Source organism: Crocodylus siamensis, chromosome 7 (assembly GCF_052110815.1).
Source record: "Crocodylus siamensis isolate JL-2025a chromosome 7, ASM5211081v1, whole genome shotgun sequence".
NCBI lineage: Eukaryota > Metazoa > Chordata > Crocodylia > Crocodylidae > Crocodylus > Crocodylus siamensis.
This window is the reverse complement of record NC_143401.1, coordinates 47,701,534-47,723,956: the sequence shown is the minus strand read 5'-3', so window position 1 is coordinate 47,723,956 and position 22,423 is coordinate 47,701,534. Positions and strand designations below refer to the sequence as shown.

At 41.6% G+C, this 22,423-nt stretch overlaps 1 protein-coding gene across 6 annotated transcripts in view; it reads right to left on the bottom strand.

Annotated features, from left to right (window-relative positions):
* Positions 1–9,787: 9,787 nt before the first annotated feature.
* The window catches only part of ARID5B (AT-rich interaction domain 5B), a 172,184-nt gene continuing 159,548 nt past the window's right edge, over positions 9,788–22,423 (bottom strand). For all 6 annotated transcript variants that reach the window (XM_090057477.1, XM_090057478.1, XM_090057479.1 and 3 more), the window contains 2 exons: positions 21,435–21,633; positions 9,788–15,762 (listed from right to left, as the gene is read on the bottom strand). In XM_090057477.1, coding sequence (XP_089913603.1) covers positions 13,600–15,762; positions 21,435–21,633 — 2,362 coding nt within the window. In that variant the 3' untranslated portion in view covers positions 9,788–13,599. The remainder of the gene's footprint in view (positions 15,763–21,434; positions 21,634–22,423) is intronic.

Here is a 22,423-nt window from a genome sequence, read left to right as displayed (position 1 = left end):
TGGGAGGACCCAGAAAAATATCTGGTCTGCTCCCCCCTTTGGAACATGGCAAATAGCAAAACATCCTACAACACTATTAAAAAGTATCAGTACAAGAACCTCAAAAACAGCAGTGTACTAAGGTAGAGACCAGAAGAGAATAAGGACACTGTCAGAGATTTGTTAGGTCCTATATGCCCAACTGACTGTATCAAGTGAACTATGTTCCAAGCTACAGGAGATGACTGCAGGTTCTGCCAATTTGACCTGAGGGAAAAGTCCATTCTGAGCCCAAATATAGTGATCAGTTTAATCACAGGATTAAGCAACATGCAACAGCCAGACATTAATTAGAGAGGCTCCTCAGTACCGCTAAACACTAGTTTGCCCCTCCTATTATTCTGCATCTCACTGTGGCCAATCTCTGATGCTGCAAAGGAAGGAAAAACAGAAGGCAAGTTATGAAGTTATGCCCCAGCAGAGAAAAATATTTTTTTCTATGGTTTGCTACTGTAGCTCCAGGTCAGCACTGTTTGGTTATTCTTGGTAACTTGCAGTAGGGACTTTCTTTTGTCATGTCTGTATAGCACCTAGAACAATGGATCTGAAAGGCTGCTTGGGGACTCATGATATTATTTACTCATGCACAAAAAGAGACAGGAAATATCTGCATTCTGTTACACAACAGTAGCATAGGAGGGAACATTTACAAATACCTTTCTAATTAATTTGTGAAATTATTTTTCCCCCCATAAAAAGATCAGCAGTCAAAGCAGCTTGAAGGCGCTGTCCTTTGCAAACAAGTGCTAAGATACGCACAGGTAATGCAGGAAAAATGTCATATATAAGGATTCACATAAATACTGGCTAAAATGGCACTGAGTGGCCCATACAGGGGCCTTCTTAACCCATTTAAAAGGCTTATTCCTCAGGTAAGACACTAGATGGAGTATGTAACATTTTAAAAATAAATACAAGAATTTCCATTACTGCAAGATAAATAGAAGAGCTAAAGGAAAACAAGGACCAGTTATTACTGAGATTGGGTCATCAAGGCTCCACTGTGCAGGCTCAATACCAGACCCCTATGTAGGGGCACTAGGTGGGAAAATATCCTTGCTTCTAGGCCACAAGAGAGAGCACAGCTTTTCTGCATCTGCTTTTTCAAACCCAGGGCTGCAAGTAGCCCCTGTGTCTCTGATGCCCTCTTCTCCTGCTCTGTTGTAGGACAATGCCTGGTGAACTTGCAGGGTCATATATGTGTAAGAAAGAATTTGGATGCCTGGGTGGTTTCTCCATTGTTTTTAAAATGCTCTTTCATTTGAAAAATTCTGCTCCTGAGGTGCTCCTTGGGGCAGAGGGGCAATATCAGGATTACATGCCACAGCACTGATTGCCTTATACTGGGATGGATGCAATTGCTGCCTGAATGATTTCCTGACTGTGTAGTTGGGTTCCAACACCAATTGGGAATTCTGCCCCAGCCTGGGAAAACCTCTCTGCTCCTCCCCATCATTCAGCGTTACAAAAGGAACATGGAATAGGATAGGAAAAGGCTTTCATCAAGGGACATTATTACCAGCTCTCCTTGACATTTGCTTTTTTCCTCTTTTTGCTCTTTGTTTTCTTGATGTTTGCCTGAAAGAGATGGGATGCTCCTCACCTTTTAGGGACCCCCTGGGAATTAAGTCCTTGCTTCATAAAATATATTAAAAGGACAATAAAGATCACATGTGCTATGATGACTGACTGCAAGAAGCCAGTGCCAGAAACAGAAATATTCTCAGCAACATTTGCTGGAAATCATTTCATGGGCACCAACCACCCAACAGCATGGAAAAGAAAGACTTGTCCTCAGAAACAGAAACTGGTGCTATTCCAGGCTAGCCTCTTGAACTAGACTCTGGGGGCATTTACACACTGCTCCGGCAGGCAGGGGAGAGGGATTGGGGCACTTTAATTAGAGTGGCTCCAAGAGCCGCTCTAATTAAAGTTCCCAGAGCATCACATGTATCAGTGTTCCCAAATGAGCTTTAGTTAAAGTGCCCCGCTGCTGTTTTTCAGTTCAGGGATGCTGATACATGTGACACTGGAGTCTGTTGGAGCACAGTAATTACCACGCTGTAACAGAGTTTATTAATTGACTCTGCTCTGACATGCTGTAATTACAGCATGTTGGAGCAGCCTTGATGCACGTACATAGGCTCCCTAGAGCATACTTTGGCTTATCTCTGGAGAAGACCCTTCCTCTAGCCCTGAGATATTCTGTTGACTGGCACAGGGGTGGCAGTGGCTCCTGAATTTGAATTCTCTAGGACCAGTACATAGCAGAATATTCTAGCCAGTGAAATGAACTTCCACTGTGAGGATCATAAGATTTCACTGAAGAAGTCCAAATTAGGAATATTATGCATGGTTTCAGTAGCATAAGGACCGGGTAGCAGGTAGCCCTGCTATGCTGAACTGAAATAAACAAGCAAATTAGTAGAATGACCAAACAATTCAATGTCAGATTATCCTGAAAGGTAAATAGAGGGTGCCCAAACAAACCTGAATTTTAGCTTGAGATTTTATGTTGCCTTACTTAGCCACTATGTTTGTTGACACACTGAATACACAAAAATAAAAGAAATCATGCTTCTAAACTATCCTGTCAACTAGGTTATGAATCCAGCTCTAACACTGTTCCCTAACAATGTTCTGTAACTGTGTTGTCATGTCTAGATTATAACTAAAAATCTTGTGAAGACCATGGATGCCCCTAATAGCATCAGGGAGCCATACGCTAGGACACATAGACTCATACCATGATTTTTAAAATGGGTGTTTGAACTTAGGTTGCTAAGGCCATATGTAGTATCTAGTCCTAAATAACTTTAGCTTTATTTTCAAAATTGCTGACTATCCATAATTCCCATTTATGTCAGTGTAAACAGAGCAGGCAGCATTTTGTAAAGCAATCCAAACATATTTAATACTCTAAATATGGATCCAGGAACTCATATTAGACATCTATTTTTGAAAATTAGTGGTATTTTCAAAAGACTTTAAGAGTAGGTTGTCACTGATATTTAGGGTCAACCCTGAGGTTACCCTTAACCAGTCTGAGCACTGTTTGCATTTATACAGTACCCTGTAGGTTATAACAAAGTTATCCACACTGTAATTCCTGTCCCTCAAGTAGAACCTTTTTAGAAATTCATCTACAGAATACCTGAATTGTCCATTCTTCTGTTCAACTTTTCAATGCTGACAGAAGAGACAAGAATGACAAGAAGTGCAGTATGGAAGCTCAAAAGTCAGAAGCAAGGAAATGTGGGATTGCAGAGGGTGGATTTACCACCCCCCATATAAGGAGTCTCAGAAGCTAATCCAGGACTCTAGATTCCATTAGGAAGCAAGATGCCCAAAAGTTAGGCACTGCCACAGCTAAAGCATTTTGTAGACCTGGCTTTTCAGTTCCTTGAACATATAAGCCAGGGATTTTTCACACCCATTATTACCATAGTATTTTTAGGGAATGCTTTTGAAGAAAGCTTATGGAAATCTAAAACTGAATTTAAAAAAATATACCACATGCAAGCTGTGCGCTGAGTAATGGTGGAGAAAATGCTCTGTCTGCACTTTTTGAACTAGCTTTTCCAACTTTTTTTTTTTTTTTTTACTGGATAACCAGCACCCCCAAGCAGCACTTCCTGTCTGCCACCAAAGGAAAAGTGCTGACACCACAAGGACCTATTCACTTATGCAAAAGAGCAGCAAAGTGATAGGTGTAGCACAGAAAGGCTCAGCTTTAAATTCAAAAGGTTAGGGCTATCAGATAGTGACAGCAGCATGAAGATGTTTGACATGCATGGAAAGTGAGAGGAGAAGAAGAAGAAAATGGAGAAAAACAAAAACATTTTTTTCTTTGGTAAGTGCTAACTGTTTGATACTGTAAGGAAGGTTTTCCAGGATTCTTGAATAACCTCCCTTGTTCTTACTGGTATACTTTCCTCCCTCTCAGTTCTAACCCCCTCATTATGAAAACACAAAACAATGTTAAATACATTTGACAACAGGTAACAAGACTGAAAAGAAGATGCAAAAAACTGTAATAATAATAATGGATTTTTGTAGAATTTCTCATTTGAGAAGACTTTGATTACTTAGTGCTTACAGAGGGGGGAAGAGAAGCATAGTGGGATGAAGTGTTTTGTCCATGACCTTGCAGCAAGTCAGTGGAAAATTCTGGCCTACACTTGGAATCCCATGACCAGGCTCAAACCACTGGATTCTGCCTTTAATGTTGAGAAGGTGGTGAGGTTTTTTTTATATATTATTTTTAATATATATATGATTCTTCAGGTTCCATCTTTTATCATTTGCTTTGTATTCAGACCTTAGCACCACATGAACTTGTGCTGACTTAATTAGAGATGCAAATCTGGAGTGGTTGTTATTTTATTTTTACTTACTCCTATTCCAAACACTATGCTAAATGGAAATAAGCTAAACCTGTTTTGCATGTTTTTAAAGCACCTGTTCAGAGAAATTGCTGCAACTCTGAGCATGGGCTGGATCCAGGATTTGGGGAAAGTGGGGTATGGGAGCAGCAACCTGCAATACAGGGCTGGCTGCACCGTGGCTCCCAGCTTCCTCCCCTCCCCCAGAACCAGGCTGGGCGGACTGCACCACAGGAGCAGTAGCCAGGAACTTTAAGTCCCTCAGGCAGAAATTATATTCTTTCCACTCCGTGCTTAGCACACATTCCTTCCCTTACCTCCCTTCCCATTCACCCACTCCTCCATTACTGCTCTCCCCAGCTGGCCTTTGCGGGGGGGAGGGACATACAGGGGAAAGGGCTCCAGAGCTGCTCCTGCCTGGCTCCAGCTGGTTGCACATGGAACCAGGCTCAGCTACAGATAGCAATGCCAGCAGCATGCAGATAAGTTTCCTTTCTTTCCCCTTCCCTCCCCACCCCCCAGTGTCTGTTCCCAGACTAGCAGGGAACACTGCAGGGTTGGGGGGAGGACTGGGCAGGCACCGACCCACTGCTGCCTCTGTCCCTGGCTTAGCCCAGCTCCATGTGGAGCCCTGCTGGAGCTGGCAGGAGTGGCTCTGGAACATTTAGACTCCACCTCTGACCCCAGGGCAGCCAGGCACAGAGGCACTGGTGAGCAGAGAAGAGGAGGGAGGAAAGGGAATGTACTACTGAGCCCAGAGTGGAAGGGATGTCATATTTTCTTCTGGGACTTAAGAAAAAGTCCTTGGCCACTGCTTTCACAAAAGTGGGGGTGTGCCCGTGCCACTTCACCTCCTTGGATCCACCCCTGACTCTGAGCATAAACAAGACTTTAGTCAGGCTCAGATGCTTTGCTTTCATCTCAGCTCCCTCTGTTGTATGGATTAAGCCTGCAAATTTTGCTGCAAAAACAGAGCTTTACTAGTGGCAGGACTGTAAAGCCAGCGCAGCTGCAGAAGTGCAAACTACTTCCTGTATTAACAACTTTGAAATACACAAATGTAGCCCTCTACTACTAGCTTGTTAGTAGAGAAAGTTTACTGGAGTATATTTCTATAGAGTCAGTTCACATTTCTGTTGTGTACAGTACATGAAGAGTTCTAATTTGTTGGTCAGAATGGTCTTCCTCACTGATATATTTTGTGTATAATAAAAACCCTTTTCATGAGTTCCAAACATCAGGTAGAAGTGAGCCCTTGACTCAGCAAGAAAAGCAAAAGGTGATTTGAACACGAGAATGGGTTAGCAAGAATGGAAATAGAAACAAAATCGGACAAAAATGCAGCTAGTACAAGGGCCAGGATCCATAGACATAACATTTTAATATTTGATGTGTATCTGCTAAAATTACCCCACACTTTAATTATACTCAACCTCCCTTCGAGAGATAAATAGTCTTTGAACTAAAACACGTGACTGAGAGCTAGGATCTGAATGGTGTTACCAGCTTTACTGCAGATTTACAGAATGATTAGTAGTTAATCACTTACACTGGTATTTTCAAAGATGCCTAAGGGAATAATAACTGGGATTTGGGTGCTGTTCTCCTTTAGGCTGCTTTGAAAAACACTGCCTTTAATTTATGTGGACAATCATAGGTCTTTGTTAGATATGCACAGATAACCCACATTAGTGTAGCTTGGAATTGAACCTTCGCTCAGTGAACTGTTCCTTTGTCTTTCCTATTTTTGTATTCAGTTGTATCTGGGGTTGTATCCGAGACATTCTAGTCTTTGAGGCAATTGCAAGAGTTTGGCTCTTTCCTTTATAAGGAATCGTGGGAGAGGTTTTTAGATAGGGTTACCATATGTCTGGGTTTTCCCAGACATACAGGCGACTGAGGGGGGCATGGAGGGTAAGTCCCCCCTCCCCCCCCCCCCCCAAGATTGGCACAGAAGTATAGGTAGCGCCAGATTTAGGCACAAGCTAAGAAAGCTGCAGCTTAGGGCCTCCCATTATGATGGGCCTCTAAACTAACCCCTGGACCAGAAGTGACCACAGACCCAGAGCTGGGCGAAGAGACCACAGCTCCTCCTGCAGGGCCCATGGCAGCTGTGGTTGAGGTTTGGGCCCACCCCCCCTGCCCAGGGGGTGGAGGCAGCTTTACACGTGTTCCGGCCAGAAATTCCAGCCACAGGGCTCCGTGTGGTGGTCTGCAGTTTGGAGTGGATATGGGGCTTTTGGCCTGTCCCTGGGCCCACCCACAAATTCTGCCCCCCCTCCCCCGACTCAGGAGGCACCAGTCACCCTTGCCCAGACATGCCCTCTTTTTGGGTCCTTTGATCTGTCCAGGTGAGTTTTTCAATCTGAACCAATGTCTGGTATTTTGCTCTGCTCCACTGTGGGGAGCAGGGGGAGGGCAACTGAAGGCAGGGGCATCATGTGCTCTGTGTGTGAAGATGCTCGTGGCTAGGCAGTGTGGTAGGAGCAGTCCCAGCAGCTAGATCCTGGTAAGTCTGTGGGGGGCAGCGGTTGGAAGGCGAGGGCTGGAGGACTGTCTGGGTGGGGGTGGAGCGGTGGAGGGGATGGGTGTGGGAGGGGTGCCTGCCAGCACTGGGGAATGGTGTCTAGGTATGAGGGCTGTGGCAGGGCACAGGGGCAGAGGGAAAGCATCTGCCCATCCAGTGGGGGAAGGGGGTAGAGGGGCCTTTTGGGGGCAGTAGAGAGCTGCACAGCTGGGCTAGTGGCATCAGGGGCTGGTGCCCATGCTTGCAGGAATAGGGCACCTGGGAGACATTACTGGGGGAGGGGATGTAGTCAGGTCACCTGGTGCAGCACATCAGCCTCAGCCTGGGGGTGGGGAGGTGGTGCTACAGGTTCCTCTTCCTCCTTCCAGTTATGCTGAGGCCACACTTGTTCTGCTGCTGCCTGCATGAGCCAGAGCTGCTGCATTCTGGCCTAGTTAGGATGGAGGCAGCTGGAGGCCCCCTCCAGCAGGGCTGGGGGAAGCAGGGGGGTTGCAGGTCAGGAGTGAGGGGCAGTGGCAAGGCTGGGGGGGCAGTGGGTGGGGAATGAGGGTCACTGGGGGGGGCAGAGTGTTGTGAACCAGAAGTGTGAGGTACTGGCAGCACCAGAGGGCTGTGGGTTGGGAGTGAGGGGCATAGTTTGGCCCAGGAGGGAGGGGACTGCGGGTAGGGAGCGAGGGGCACTGGCAGGGCCAGGGGTCAGCAGGTCATGAATGAGGAGCAGCAGCAGGGATGGGGGGGCTGCAAGTTGGGACTGAGGTTGGCAGTAATCTCCCAGCCCTGGGGGTGATTACAGCCAATGTAGTCCTGCAGCTGATGGGGCTCCTGGTCCCAACTGTGCCCAAAATCCAATTGTGCCTTTACCTACATGTGTAGAGGAGGCTCTATACACCCAGCTGAGTAAACTAGCTTAGTTTTAAACACCTACAACCCCATGATAAAGGGTTTTTCTGTGTAGATGCCAGAGGGTGGAGTGGGCCAAACTCAGACATAAGATTTAGCTATGTAGCAAAGTTGTGTGCATGCGTGTGTGCGTGCGCACACATGCATGCATGCATGCATCTTATTATTTAAGCACTGTAAGCCTCTTTGCTAGTGTGTGTGTTGTAGTGAAATTCACCCTTCCTCACATGAAGCTTGAATACCTTTGTGAGCATCAGTGTGGATACAGTGCTTCCAATCTGCAGGTAAACTATGATCCCAGCAACAGCTTATGGGGAAAACGGAGCAGCCTCTGCCCACAGAGTTGTTAGTGTGGGGAGCATGTAACCTTGGCCCTATCCCCAGTAGGTTTCTTCACGCTGCCTTGTTCTTAATTGACCTGAAGACCCCATCATCACATGCACAAAATGTACATCTCCTTCTGAATTGCTGCTCCATCTGTATGTCCTGTAGGGAGAGTTGTGGAAGGTCCTTTCCACTTCAGGCCAGATGATGCAATATATAAAATGCTAACTTTTCATATGTTAAAGATATCTCTGCATTACTATTGGCCTGTCACTCTTCTCAGAAATTCATAGCATGGTCTGACTCTTAGCATGTTGGCAAAGCTCTTTTCATTCAGTGGAACACTGATTTACACCAGCTGAAGGTCTGACCTCCTCGTTCTTTCTGGCATTTTCTCTCACCTTCCTACAAATGGTAATGGTTTTCTGCAGCTTTTTTTAAAATTGCAGTGTATACCTGGCTGCCTCATCTGACAGTGACATCAGCTTAGTCAGTATTGTTCAGTGGTGTTGAAGATGAGATGAGATGCCAGTTCTACCCCTGTGTTGGACATTCTGTTACTTCCTTTGGGTGGGAAGTTACTTTGATTAAAACTGCTCATATGGTAGATGACTGAGGCTCAACTGATTTCTTTGCAACATGCTTTTATGTCCTCAGATACAAGGAGCTACTTGACTACAAAGCAGCATTTATTGTTCCAAATGGCTTTAACCATACAGTGGCACATGGCAAATGATACTGAATCCCTCGCATGAAGCAGCATCAGTACTCAGAAGCTCATTTTTGCTAGTTGCTGGGAATTTATGGGGCTGGGGCAGGATGGGGGGACAAGGGAGAAGTGTATTGTGTACACAGGGTGAAATGTACCCCCATTCTAAAGCTCATGAAATCATTTAAGCTAATAAATTGTAAGCATAATGATTAGAAAAAGTTTCGAGCAGGACCATGCAAATGGCCATAAGCATTGGGATGTATTTGCTCTTAAGGCTGATGAGATTTGGTATATAGCTCGGATAGAAATACATTCTGTAAATACACTGAAGGAAATGATCTTCCCAGCCAGCTAGGATGGGAATGTAACCACGTACTGGCATTTTTCATTAAGAGAGTTTTCTTAGAGACGCACCAAGATTTATGGCATCAGCTGGGAATATAACTAATGTGAGTTTTAGTTAGAACTTGTTTACTGTGATCAACAAAATCACTGGCTCTCTTTTGACTCTGAAATCGTTATTCTTGGTTGAGCCAAGAACAGATTCGAGCTTGAGTCTGCAGTCCTGGCAGTTGGAGAAATCCTGCTCTGAGGTGCAAACGGAGTAAATTTTCTATGGAAGCCACTGGCTGAGCATGATGGTTATCAAGTCAAAAGCTATTTTTATAGTTAGCCTAACCATAGCCACATTTTAATAAGAGAACACAGATACAGAGGGACACTGGGGAGGCCTATCTCCTCCTCCCCAAGCAAACTTGCATTTCTTTAATCTAATCATTTGCAGGGAGGGATATTTTCTCTAGAGAAGCCAATATAAAAGGGTTGAAAGGTCAGAGAGGATAATATGTAATCCCTTGTGATAAGAGCTGTTTACAGAACTAGTAATCAAACACAAAAGGGGACAGATAGTAACATTTTTTATTAAATATTACAGTGGATCAAAAAGTACAAAATATCTTTTGCTTGCTATGTGATTGGGAAACTATTGGCACATAATACAGTATCAAAAGCATTAATAAGTACAATTTGGAAAACATACAAAAATTGAGTGTTTATAGTTGGCTCAGCTTTATGTCTGGTAGTGTTTAAACTAATGCAAAGGTTACTCAATAACCTTTTAAACAGGAAACTATATAATATTACTGGGCCATTTTGCTATATACAAATAATCACCTTACAGAGCATATAGGCTACATAACTTGAATCACAAAAAGTATACAATATTTACAACAAAAGAAAGTTAAAAAAGTATAAACAGCTAATAGAGTATGCTGCCATTATTAGAACATATTTAAAACTATGGGGTGGGGGAAAACAAGTGAAATATCAACCACATTTACAGCAAACATCTTTGTAAGTGCTGATAGTTGTTTCAATGTAGTGGGCCTCGTGTACATGAAATACTTCGCATTTCTCATTAAGGTCATGACAGTTGTAAAATCAGATCAGTGACTTGTTGCCCACTACCAAAAAGGTGACCATATAGAACAATAAGTAAACAGAAATGAACTGTTCTCTTTGAAGGCACACGACAGAAAATGTTTTTGTGACCACCTAGAAACTTCCATTAGACACATCAACAAAGTAAGATACAGTACTGAAGGACTCATGCACCAATTCATTAAGTTGTAAAGTCAATAGTCTGAACAAATGACGTTGTATGCTCTGATACAAATGGGAACTTAACTTGTCAAGAAACTAAATAAATAAAACAGATCTGTTGCAAAATGCAGTCTTTACAAATGTTAATCTTTTCCAGAACTATATTTTATTAAGAAATTCAGTTAGGTTCTATTTTTAGTTTCTGTTTCCTAAAGTCAAACTCCATCTGTAACCAGAAGTTTCATGGATGTTGTTTTTGCTGGGTATTTTTTTTTTTTTTAATTCTCACAACCTTTAGAATCTCAAATGAATCCTGAGCATAGTGCATTTGAATTGCAACATTTTCTGGAACTGGTTCTTGGTAAATAGTTTTATGATTCTATTGCCAATTAGATTCCACAGTTTCCTTTGCAAACTTACCAGTGACAATGGTTTGATTGCACAAAGAAAGTCTTGTGCAATTTCATTCAATAATAAGGCCCCTTGAACTCAAACAATGCAAACAAAGCCCCATTTAAGACATTTTTAAAAAGTAGTCCTCAGCCAATAGAGAATTCAATAGTCTTTTGAAAGATTTCCAAGATTTCTGTTAAGAGTTTTTAAACAAATAATGCACTGCTTCTGTTGGGGGGTTTATGCCATCATTTCTTTTTATTTGTCCTAATGTTTTGCCCAGAATATTATGAGCTTCCCCAGACAGAAACAGCTAGTTTCCTCATGGAACAAATGAAGAAACTCTCCCAGTTCTGCACTGTGTTAACATTGTTTTAACATTTTATCACTGTGCTGTGATAAAATTCCAAAATGATGTAATCAAAAGTGAAATCAGAGACTTGTAAACAAATGCATGATTTCAGGATGTGCAAATTATCCTAAACAAGGGCATGAAGTGTTTGGTTTGCTGGTTAAATGGCAGGCATATTATTTGTGTTTGCTGTAGGCTTACTTCCCCCATAACCCTTGACTTTTATGTGATTCAGGTCTAGTGCAACTTTACTAGAGATGCCCTCTATGCCATGGCATCTGAGCAATCAAATTCATAATTTCATTTTCTCAACAGTTTGTAGAACTGAAGACAACTGCATTAGCACATTCATTTTGTAAATTCTACTAGCCTGCTCATCAATCAGTTAAATATAGTTTTACCATGGGAATATACAGTTTTTACTTGAAGACATTGGAATGTTAACAGTTGATGACTGTATTATTCTGGTTTCCACCTTTGGATATTACATATGTTATATTATATATTATATTTGGCTTCATATCATGGGAAATTATAATGAGATGTGTAGCATGCAAGGTATTACTTAGTAGTTTCCATTCGTATTTTTAACAGCTTTGCTTACTTTGTATCTGAATTGTAATTGGGATGTTCAAATCACAACTATTTTTCACATTGTCAGATACCATTGTTACACATCCATTTTTTTTTTTTTTTTTAGCTTCAGGGTAGTAATGCCCTTCAAAGTGAACATACAGTCATAGGAAATGTCTTTTATCATGAAAACCCAGCGCCTTCACTCATAGGCTTTTAACACTCAAAAATTATTCTCAGGGACACAGACTAGTTCCCAGCATGTATACAGAGGGCCACTGCAAAACGTTCATAGGTCATATATCCTTTGAGAGGCAATGGACTAGATTCACAGCTAGGGCAAAGAACCTCCCTTGATGGCAAGTAGCCATGCAGATGCACCCCAGCTAAGAATCTAGCACCATGAATGGGGTTTACACTGTATTAGATCTCTGAATGCAAGTGAATTCTGTGAATGACAAAGATTGGGCTGGCTTAGTGACTCATTGTTCACACTGAACCTGAACTTTGGGCTGCTTTTTAGTAGAGGAGTTCATCACTAGCCCATCTCTGTTTTGAGGTACAGGACTCATAAAACCTGCAATTAAAATAAATGCTGTTCGTGTTTTAATATTTGAAATTCTTGACATATTCTCACAAACCACAAATCTGTCTTCTGGATGCCCTTGTTATTCAGCAGCTTGTTGCCAGTGAGGTTTTGTTTTTTAGAATTTCTCTGGTATGCAGGAGGGTTTCACAGCCTAGGAACCGGTAAAGTATATAGTTCTGAAGAAATTCACAGACCATGGTATGGCAAAGTAAAATTTCTGTGGTCAGTAAAGCAGTGTAGGAGCCATCACAATAACACCAGTGAAAGTGGCAGGTGCTTAGCACCTTTCAGGATCAGACCAGAGAAAAAGGTACTTTGTTTGCATCATTGCACTGTTGTATTATCTACAGTATGTTTTATGTTGGTTAAGAGTCATCTGAACCAGTTGCCTCAGTTTGTAAACAATAACATTGCCACACACACACACACAAAAGCTGCTCAAAAGTATAAGAACTGGAAAAATTACAAACACATACAAAAAAAAAAAAATAGGACAGCCACAGCCTTTTAAAAAGTTGCAGATCAAAGGATACTGTTTAATTAAAAAAAAGATGCAGAATATACTGGACAAACAAAACTTAATTACGTTATAAATTACGTTACTGAATGCGACACTGGTAGTTTATGAAGAGGGTATGTACAGTCAAATTAAACAGTGTTTACCTTTCTGTTCTAATAGTGTTAAAAGGAAAAAAAATCTATTGCAATTTGACTATACATTGCATTGATTGAACATTTAGTCAGGAAAAATTACCCCCTACTCCCTCCAAAAAAAGCACATCTAATGACTGTATGCATTTCCTGTCTTGCTCTCCTTTTCAGATTCATCACAAGTTCTTGCCTGTTCTGAAACATGCTAATTGCCCTAATTCTATGCTCACTCAATACAACTGCAAATGTTGATTCTGACCTCAGCGAGACCAGATTCAAGCCCATTGGCTTGCTCTGATCTTTTGCTCTCCATATGTGTAAATCCTCTCAGAAAACTAGTATGCCAAATGAAATGTTTGGGAAATAGACGTGGAAGCCAGAATTAAGAACCAAAAAGTAGGAGTGTCTCAGTTAAGTATGAAGCACCTAGCTAGGCTGGATGAGACTGCATACTGGTTAACAAAAATACTGATTTCTAATTCTGCAAGACATTATCACAGGGGAAGGAATGTAGCTAACTTAACATTTTTTTCAGACACTTTTTAGGGGGCTTTACAGTTTTGTGCTAGGATGTACAGAAGACAGCTGAGAAGGTGGAAAGGCAGCTTGAGGATTTATGGCAGCTAAAGGATAAATGCTGTTGTGCAAAAGGTCACCATATGAACTTCCTACAGGTGTTGCTGCAGCTAAGTGTCTATAGAGATGCTGAGAATTTCCAGGGGATGTAAGAAATTGTCTTTGCACCATGAAGGAATGAAGAGCCAAAGGCTGCATTAGTGGGGAAAGCACGGTCTGATTTTTCAAGTACTGCAACGGATGAGAGTATCCAGCTGGGAGGCGATTGTTCAGCCCCGCACAGAGGGTTCCTGGGTACAAGCCTGTGAAGATGGGGCTGGAAAGGGGAAATTTGTGACTTTCCAACATGCTGCCAGAATGAATACCATGCACTGATTTGCTGCCTTCGCCCTTGTGATCAGCAATCTTTTCTTTTGCAGATGCCTCCTTTGGTAACTGCAGAGGAGACACAGCTCGGATTTTTTTTCCGGAAATGACTTTGTCCAAATCCTCCAGGCTCCGTTTCAAAGGCCGAGCTGCTCCAATGGTTTGGGGGCTAGTTTTGCGGCTCATAACGGGATGGACCATCCCCTCCATCTTTCTCAAATTCTCAAGCCTCTGATTCTGCTGCTTTCTGGATCTCTGAAGGGATTCCACATGCTTTTTAGATGCTGCCATGGTCATTGGAGAAACGTGACATGCTTTGGGATTACAGTCTATGCTCAAAGCCTGGCTGCTTGCCACTTGGAACTGGGAAATACTTTTGTTTTCTTGCTGCCCCACTGATGAATGGGGGAGGCTGGATCCAGGAGCCTTAACAGTTTGTTTGTGTATGCTCTTTGGAAGACTCAAGTCTGTTGGCTGATCATCTGAAGAGGCTTCCACTACAGTCTTTTTTTCTTGCTGATGCAAAGATGGGTGATAATTTAAATGTAGCTTGTCTTGGTGTTTGTGTTGAGTAAAAGTAGAAATATTTTCGGAATCTCTGAACATGTCCCGGGGGAGGTACTTTGATGTCTGTTCATTATTAAGGTGGTGTTCTGTATGCTTATAAAGGCTGTGCAGATGAGGAGATGAATAAAAATCTGCCAAGAAACTGGGCACATGGGAATGCTGCAGTGCCCTTTTCTCACTCATTTTATCTTTGCAGTCCTGGAGATTTAGCTTCGGTATGTATGATTCAGCAAGAGAGTTGAGGTGATGTTTAGAAAAATCACAACGCTGAGGATCTGGTTTGCTTAATAAGTCATGCCTAAATACTTCATTAATAGATTTCCTTTCTTCTGAAATCTTGCTTTTAAAACTTTGTACGTGTTGTATTACTGATGGTCTATTAACTGCTACAGAATCGGAATTAGGAGTGTGGGGAGCCTGTGCTATACTTGAAGATAGTTCATCTCTATTGTTTAATTTCTTTTTGCTAATCAAAGGTGGAGGTGAACCATAAGGATAGCTACATGACAGGGCTGCCCCACTGACCTGAGATAGAAGTTTTTTCTTTGCCAGTGGTGACATGATGCCTGGATTACCCTTCGAATAGAGTAGTGGTGTGTAACTAAACCCGGGATCATCATGAATGGAACCTGGCAGCTCCTTTTCTTTGAACATATCAAAATTCTGTACCACGAGAACTTTAGGGGTTTGCTTTAGTGCATTATGTATATCTTCATTTCCTAACTGATCCACTTTCACTGTGCAGTTTGCAATGTAATCAGCCATCTCTGGCAATTTATCATCTTCCATGTCGTTTTGACTTGGTAACTGTACTTGTATTGCAGGGAAACCATGAAAGGGTGTTTCTGGAGGCTCCTTTTCTAAGCTGTCTGTAAAACCATGTGCCCTTTGTTCTGGTTTTGTGTCATCCAGGGCATCTGGTGGGGTGCATAACTGCTTGTTGACAGTGGCATCCAATGTGGTGTCTTCTTCAGGGGGTACAGCAATACTAGAAAATGAGGATGAGTGCTGAACATCCTCCTGGGCTTTATCGCTGTTTGAAGTGCTTTCCATCAAGTCTTCCTTCTCCAGGGAGCCCAGCCCTGCTGCCTCTGGTAAGAGAGGCTGGTGCCCTTCAACATGCTTCTTCATCTCTCCCACTTCAGGAGGCTCAGATAAACCTTTCTGGTCTGAAATTTCTTGATTCTTCTCTTGTTCTGATGAGACCTAATAAAATATTTCAATAGACAGCAATAAGAATGTAGTATGTGTTGACTGATTGTTTATAAAATAAAATACAGGCAAACAGTGGCTGCTTTTTAGAAATGTACTTGTCAATCAGCCTGCTGAAATGTGAAAGCTTTAATACCACATATCAGACCCAAGCAAAAAACTCCCAGAAATGAGGTGGCCCAGAAACATGAAATATACCCATCTCTGGGTCTAAATAAGAAGCGTCCAAATAGCAGAGGTTTGTAACCTGCTTAAAAAGAATTAGATCAGCTGGTGATTTGACCAGTTAATTTAATGCTGCAGTTGTCTTGTTTTAAAAATCAATTATCTGAAAGGATAATAGTGGTTTTCACAACACAATTGAGAAAGATACAAAACCTTCCCTCAATAGCCAAATCCACCTTAGGAACCTATAAATGAGTCCTGGTTAGCATGTCTTATGACTAGATTTCCAATATAATCCCTTCAGTGCTTACAGAACAGATCAGTCACATTTGGTTCTACATTAAAATATCAAAATTATAGAAATGGAATGTTATGGATATTTGCAAATCACAGTTATAGTTTAACTAGGACATACTTTCTTATTAACAGATTAAAATTAAGTTGTCAACATTCAGAGAGTGTGTGTGTATAGTATTACAAACACAGCCTTTATAAGTTATAGTCAATGAAACTGCCGCTCTTTATGCTTCTCCATTAATAAAGCGTGTGTGCACAATTCACACTATTCATTCCATTATGTAGACAAATGAACTGTAACCCTGAAGGTCATTATAATGTTCCATCTGTGATACAGGTGACTGACAACCCTTTTCAAAATTGCTGTCATTTGCCTCTGACATGCGTTAGTAGAAGAAAGTCATAAAACAGTAGCATTGTGTGAGCGCTTTAATATTATTTTTTCTTTCTTTCTTAGTTGTAAAGATAAAAGGCATCAAGAAAGTTATTATCTAAATGCTGCATTATGGTCTGTCATGTGAGGGAGGGATGTATGTAAAAAATTACAACTATCTTAAAGATTTATTTCTTCACAGCTGCTTTTAAATATTCCTGTATTGGGTTTTCCTATTAGTTACGGTGTCTGTTAGTCATTGTAACTATTTTTTTTTTAACTAATAGCTGCTTTTTTCAATCCAAATACCATCATTAGTCCTTCACAAAGTACTATCACTGGTCTCTTGAGCTTATACAATTACAGGAAAATACCAGACAGATGAGCAAAGCAGGAAAAAAGGACAAATCATATTTAATAACTCTACATTCTGCTCTTTGTTTCTGCTAAGCAATAGTTTGATTGAAGTTTTTGCTATTTTAAAGAAGTGCTCTGTCAGAGGCTAATAACATTTTATCCTGTATTTGGTTACACTGGGCAACTTGACTTTAACAGAACAAAGAAGAGAATAAAACTGAGTTAAACTGTAATACATTAACTCTGTCTTTTCCTAGGCATGTTTATGTGTAACTCCCACTTCTGTCCAGGCGAGTGGTGAAAGTGCAGTTGGAAGGACTGTACTCAGACCATATTGACTTTGATGTTACAAATAAAATAAAGCCAAATTCTGCCCCAGAACACTGCCTTCCTATCAGAAAGCCAGCATCCTAATATAGTGGAGTTTAACTTCCCCCAGATCAGGAAGATCCAAAGGGATATTCAAGTTAGCAGAGCTGTATATTAGGGCTGTGCGAAATGGCATCAGTCCATTTTGCCTTCAGTTTCGGTGGTTCAATGGAACAGCGTTCCATTTTGAATTTCATCTCTATTCGAAACAGCTGTTCTGTTCTATTCCGTCGAAAGGGAAAGGCTCCGCGCCCCGCCCCCGATCATGGTGCAGGGAGTGGGAGTGAGCCCAACTGGACTGACTCTCTACCCTCCTCCCGACTGCAGCACGGGGGGTGGGAGTGAGCCCAACTGGGCTGACTCTGCCCCACCCCCACCTGATTGCAGTGCGGGGGTGGGAGTGAGCCCAGTTGCGCTGACTCTCTGCCCTACCCAATCGCAGTACAGGGGTGGGGTGGGAGTGAGCACAGCTGGGCTGATTCTCCATCCCCCACCCTCCTCCACTGGATCACAGAGCTGGGCAGGGGAACTGAGCCAGGATCAATTCCCTTCCCCCATGCTGTTATCAGCTTCTGGCAGTGGGAGATGGGGAGAGCCAGGGCTGTGCTCCCCTGTCTCTCACTGCTGGCTTCAAAACTTGAGACATTTTGAAACTTTTGAAACATTTCAAAACTTTTGAAATGTTTTGACTAGCCTTGTTTTGAGACTGTTTCGAAGCCCTTCATTTTGATTTGATTTCACTGTTTTGAGCTTGAAATTATTTAAAACAGTGTTGAATTGAAACAGCTGGCTAAATTTCGCACAGCCCTACTATCTATGCAAAGCCTCTGAACCTGTTTGGGTCCTCGGTGTACCCAGCCTGCCCAACACCTTAAGATGTGTTACTAGGCCCTTCCCCTAGCCACAATTACACCCAGAATGCAGCCTATAAACAGGGCCCTAACATACCATATTTTCTCATTAACATTCAACATGCCTGCAACTGATGCAAAGCCTCCTACTCTAACCCTTTCTCCATTCCTCCTGCTTCTCTAGCCTTGGACACCATTATAGCTAAACCTGGCTCTCCATGAGCTTTAAGTACAGGTAAGTTTTCCTTTCCCATGTTAGATCCCCAGGGCATGATTTAGGAGCCTCTGGCCTAAAACTGTCACCATCTAAACAGCACAGATGGCCTCTGTAGCTATGGACATGCTAGTGACTCCTGATGTGGAAAACCCTTCATTAGGTAGTTACCTAGAATCTGTGCAGTTGTATTGACTCAGATTCTAAAGGTGAAGTCTATTAAATCATTTATCCACCTAATAGTGGGTCCCTTAAGAATATCAGGGAAAGGGAATCCTCCCCACTTTGCACAATGTGGATGCATTGTTTATTGACAGCTGGGAAAAAAACAGGATGTACAAGGACTTCAGGTACTAAATCTTGAGCAGAGCTCCTATAAACAAGTGCATGTCCTCTTTCAGTTCCCACATTGGGTATTCGGCCCATCCAGCCTAAGGATAATCAGCATATGTACACAGCCAATCTGCACATGTTTATGGGGGATGACAGCCCCCAATACTGCTTCATAAATAGTATTGGCTGTTGGGTTTGTCTGTTAGCATTAAAAACATCAAAGTTATAATCAGACAGGAGAGAATCATTTCAATACGGGAGATAAAATATTACAGTAGATAACAACTCTTACTGTGCAATTTAATGTCTACACTCTGCTTCTTTTCTGCAGCTTTTTGATACATAGTACTAAGAACGCTTTCTCCACACAAAAATAACTGCCGTTTAAGTAGCAGGAAGATTGAGATACAAAAGAACAAAAGTAAAGAAATTCAAAGTTAAGACTGACACACTATTGCTGGCTTGTTACATTGTGCTTTGCAGTACATATGGTATGTAACATAACTCACTGATCCGAGACCCCAGCAATAAATAACTAAGTAAGCACAAAGGGATAAATGAGGAATGGAATGCAAGCCTTAACTCTGAATTTCATTGCTTTAGGCAATTTGTGTCACAACTTTGCAGTTGCTTAAGCAGGTTTGTGTGCACTCTCTCCTTTATGTATTTTTAATCTGTAGTGAAGTTTGTCCACAAAGTTTCCTCCTTTAACATTAAAATAAAAGGGACGGTCTCTCTGTGAAGGGTTGATATGTTCAGACTTTTACGCTCTGTGGATCAAGTCATTTTAAATATGCATTCTAAACCAGGTAGTTTCTTCCTGGTCCCATTGTAAACCTGAGTTTTGGAGAGGGGAAATTGGAGGGGAAGTGTGGGGGGTTGGCACAGGGAGTTAACATAATTATAACAATTCACTCTATTTGAAGCCTTGCATTTGAGGTCTGAGCTACATGCAGATTTATCAACTTCACTATTTTTAAGTCATAGAAAGAAGAATTCTTGGTAGCTGTATCAAAACAGATTTTTCAAACCACTTAAATACAGTTCATATACATATACCAGACAGTAATGGCATCAGAGGAACTACTGTGGTCTGTTGACTACATAATGGATGGTATAAATGTTTTTTAGATGCTTATCTTCACACTATACTTGTCTGTCGCAGTACATTTTGTAATGTGTAGTATATTTCAACAGCTTAAGAATAGGCGTGTGTTTCAAAAGAAAGTTCTTAAGTAATGTAAGAGCACAAGCCCCATTGAATTTTTTTGTCACTCTGCAGATTTTGAAAATTCAATGAAATGTGCACATTAGTAGATAGCTTTATTTCCAGATATATGAGTTCAACTGAGTCCTTAGGCCTGTCTAATCATATAAGGAATAGGGGTGTGTGAAGTGGGCCGTATTTGATTTGGATTTGTATTCGGCCTGATTCGGGGGACAATAATTCGATTCACTGATTTGGATCACTGTCCTGATTCAATTCAGCTGACACTGAATCTGAAGATTCAGATTCTGATCTGGAGAATCAGCAATTTGGCTACAGACACAGCTTTATAGGTTTTGCGACTTACGTTGAGGTACCAGGCAAGGCTTGTGAATGCTGAGATGGTAGGGTGGATGGAGCATCTCACAGGAGTGGGGGGGGTGGGGGTCCCCCATATGCTCCATGAAGAAACCCAGAAGTGGACTGGAAGTACTTCTGGTCCACTTCCAGGTCTGCTGCCAAGCTCACCCCCGCCCACCCACCTGCGCTCCTGTGGAATTCTCCATCTGCCCCACTATCTCTGTGTTCACAAGCTGCACCTGGTACCTTGAAGTATGTAGAAAAAACATAAAGCTGTGTTTATGGCCAAATTGTCAAATCTCTCTGAATCAAATCGGAGGCTTCTGATTTGATTCGGAGAGATTAATGGGTCTCCTGATTCAATTCAGATTCGGAGATTCTGTTGCCGAATCTACTCTGAATTGAATCAGCGACTGAAGCTTTGCACAGCCCTAATAAGAAGCTCGACAAGGGATGGGCTCTGTATGGAGCCCTACCTATGGTACCAAGTCTAGGCAGGTGAATCTGTCATGTGAAGCAGCTTGAAGAATAGAGGCCTATGGCAAGATTCCCATTAACTTTATTGGGTAATTTGTCTGAATAGTTACTATAAGAGCTGTGCCTCTTTTTTTTTCGGTTTCAATCCAAAGCAGATTTTTAGACCTATTTAAAATCCAGGAAAAACTTTTTTAAAAAAATAGAAATGAGAATGCATCCATTTGTGTAATAGTGCTGCTACAGAAGTTACCATTAAAATTTGGTAATACTTACCACAGCATTATCAATGGTATTACAGTTCCTCCAACCCTATACTTAAATTAGGAAATAATTGTGGCAGCTGCGTAGCCTCCTGTTGGAAATTGTTGACTTTTTAACGGTGACCGCTTTATAATACAATGAACAGAAACTGTACCTCTTACATCCAGTCTTGGTATCCTGTTACCACTTCTACACAATATGGAACTCACTGGTCCCTGTTTATAGTGCAGCATGATCACAACACACAAGGACATTACTATTGGATTTCAGCTGCTGAGCAAACTGAAAAGCCAATTATTTTTGGAATTCTCAAGTTTAAATGATATATTTTATCACTGGATTTTAAGCAATTAAAACAGTACATTTTTAATTGAAAAGTTACAAAGAGGGAAAGCAACTAACCTCAGATGCATCTTGGGGTTTCTGTGGATTATCTTTTTCTTTCTTACTCTTTTGGCTTTCATTTTTGATGCGTTTTGTTCCAGCCCCTTTTGTTTTAGTTTCTCCCTCCTGGGAACTGATATCCTGCTTCCGAGGTTTCACTGGAGGCAGTGGCTTATCTTCTTCTCCTTTAATAAATCTTTCATATGGCAGGATTAATCTAAAGGATTAAGGAACAAATAATTGATCAGTTTTTGCAATTCTAGCAAAGAAGAAAAATGTATCAGCTATGAACAGTTTATTTAATAAATCACATTTTTCTATGACATAAAAGCAATTTTGTAAACTTGCCCTAAATATTTAAGCTCAAGTATGATAAATCAACTTACTTGGCAAGATCCACAGTTGGTATACATTGATGTGGCTTCATTGATGTCAATAGAGCTGTGTTGGTTTATGAAGCTACATCGATACACCATCTGAGGAGCTACCCTACAGTGTTTTAGGTTGATTTAATAGTCAACCCTTTCTTTTAATTTTCTCTGCCTACTCCCAGTCTTATGGAGTGAATGCCAGTAACACAGGATAAAGCTGAAGAAAACCTTGATAGCACATATAGGTACTTGTAGCCTGGTAGGACACATTTGGGTTGTATATAAATTTGTCTGAAGACTGGAAACTTGGTAGAGAGGAGAGGAGACATGATTTTCCCCAACTTCTAAGGATTGATGCAGAAGAGTTATACTAGCTCTTCCTGATAGATCTGTAAAGTGAAAGTTATGCTGACCCCTGCACTAGGATATTTTTTGCCTATAAAAGGACAAGAGATTTGGGGGAGCTGCTAATGGAGGGAAGACAGCAAAGAAAATGAAGGGGATTTAAAAATGAAAGAATTTTAATTGTGGAACTTTCTTGAACAAAGTGTATAAAATCACTTTTTAAAAAAAAAACCCACACACACATCAAACAGTGTGAGTTTTAATCTATCTGTTTTTTCTTCTCAATGTAGC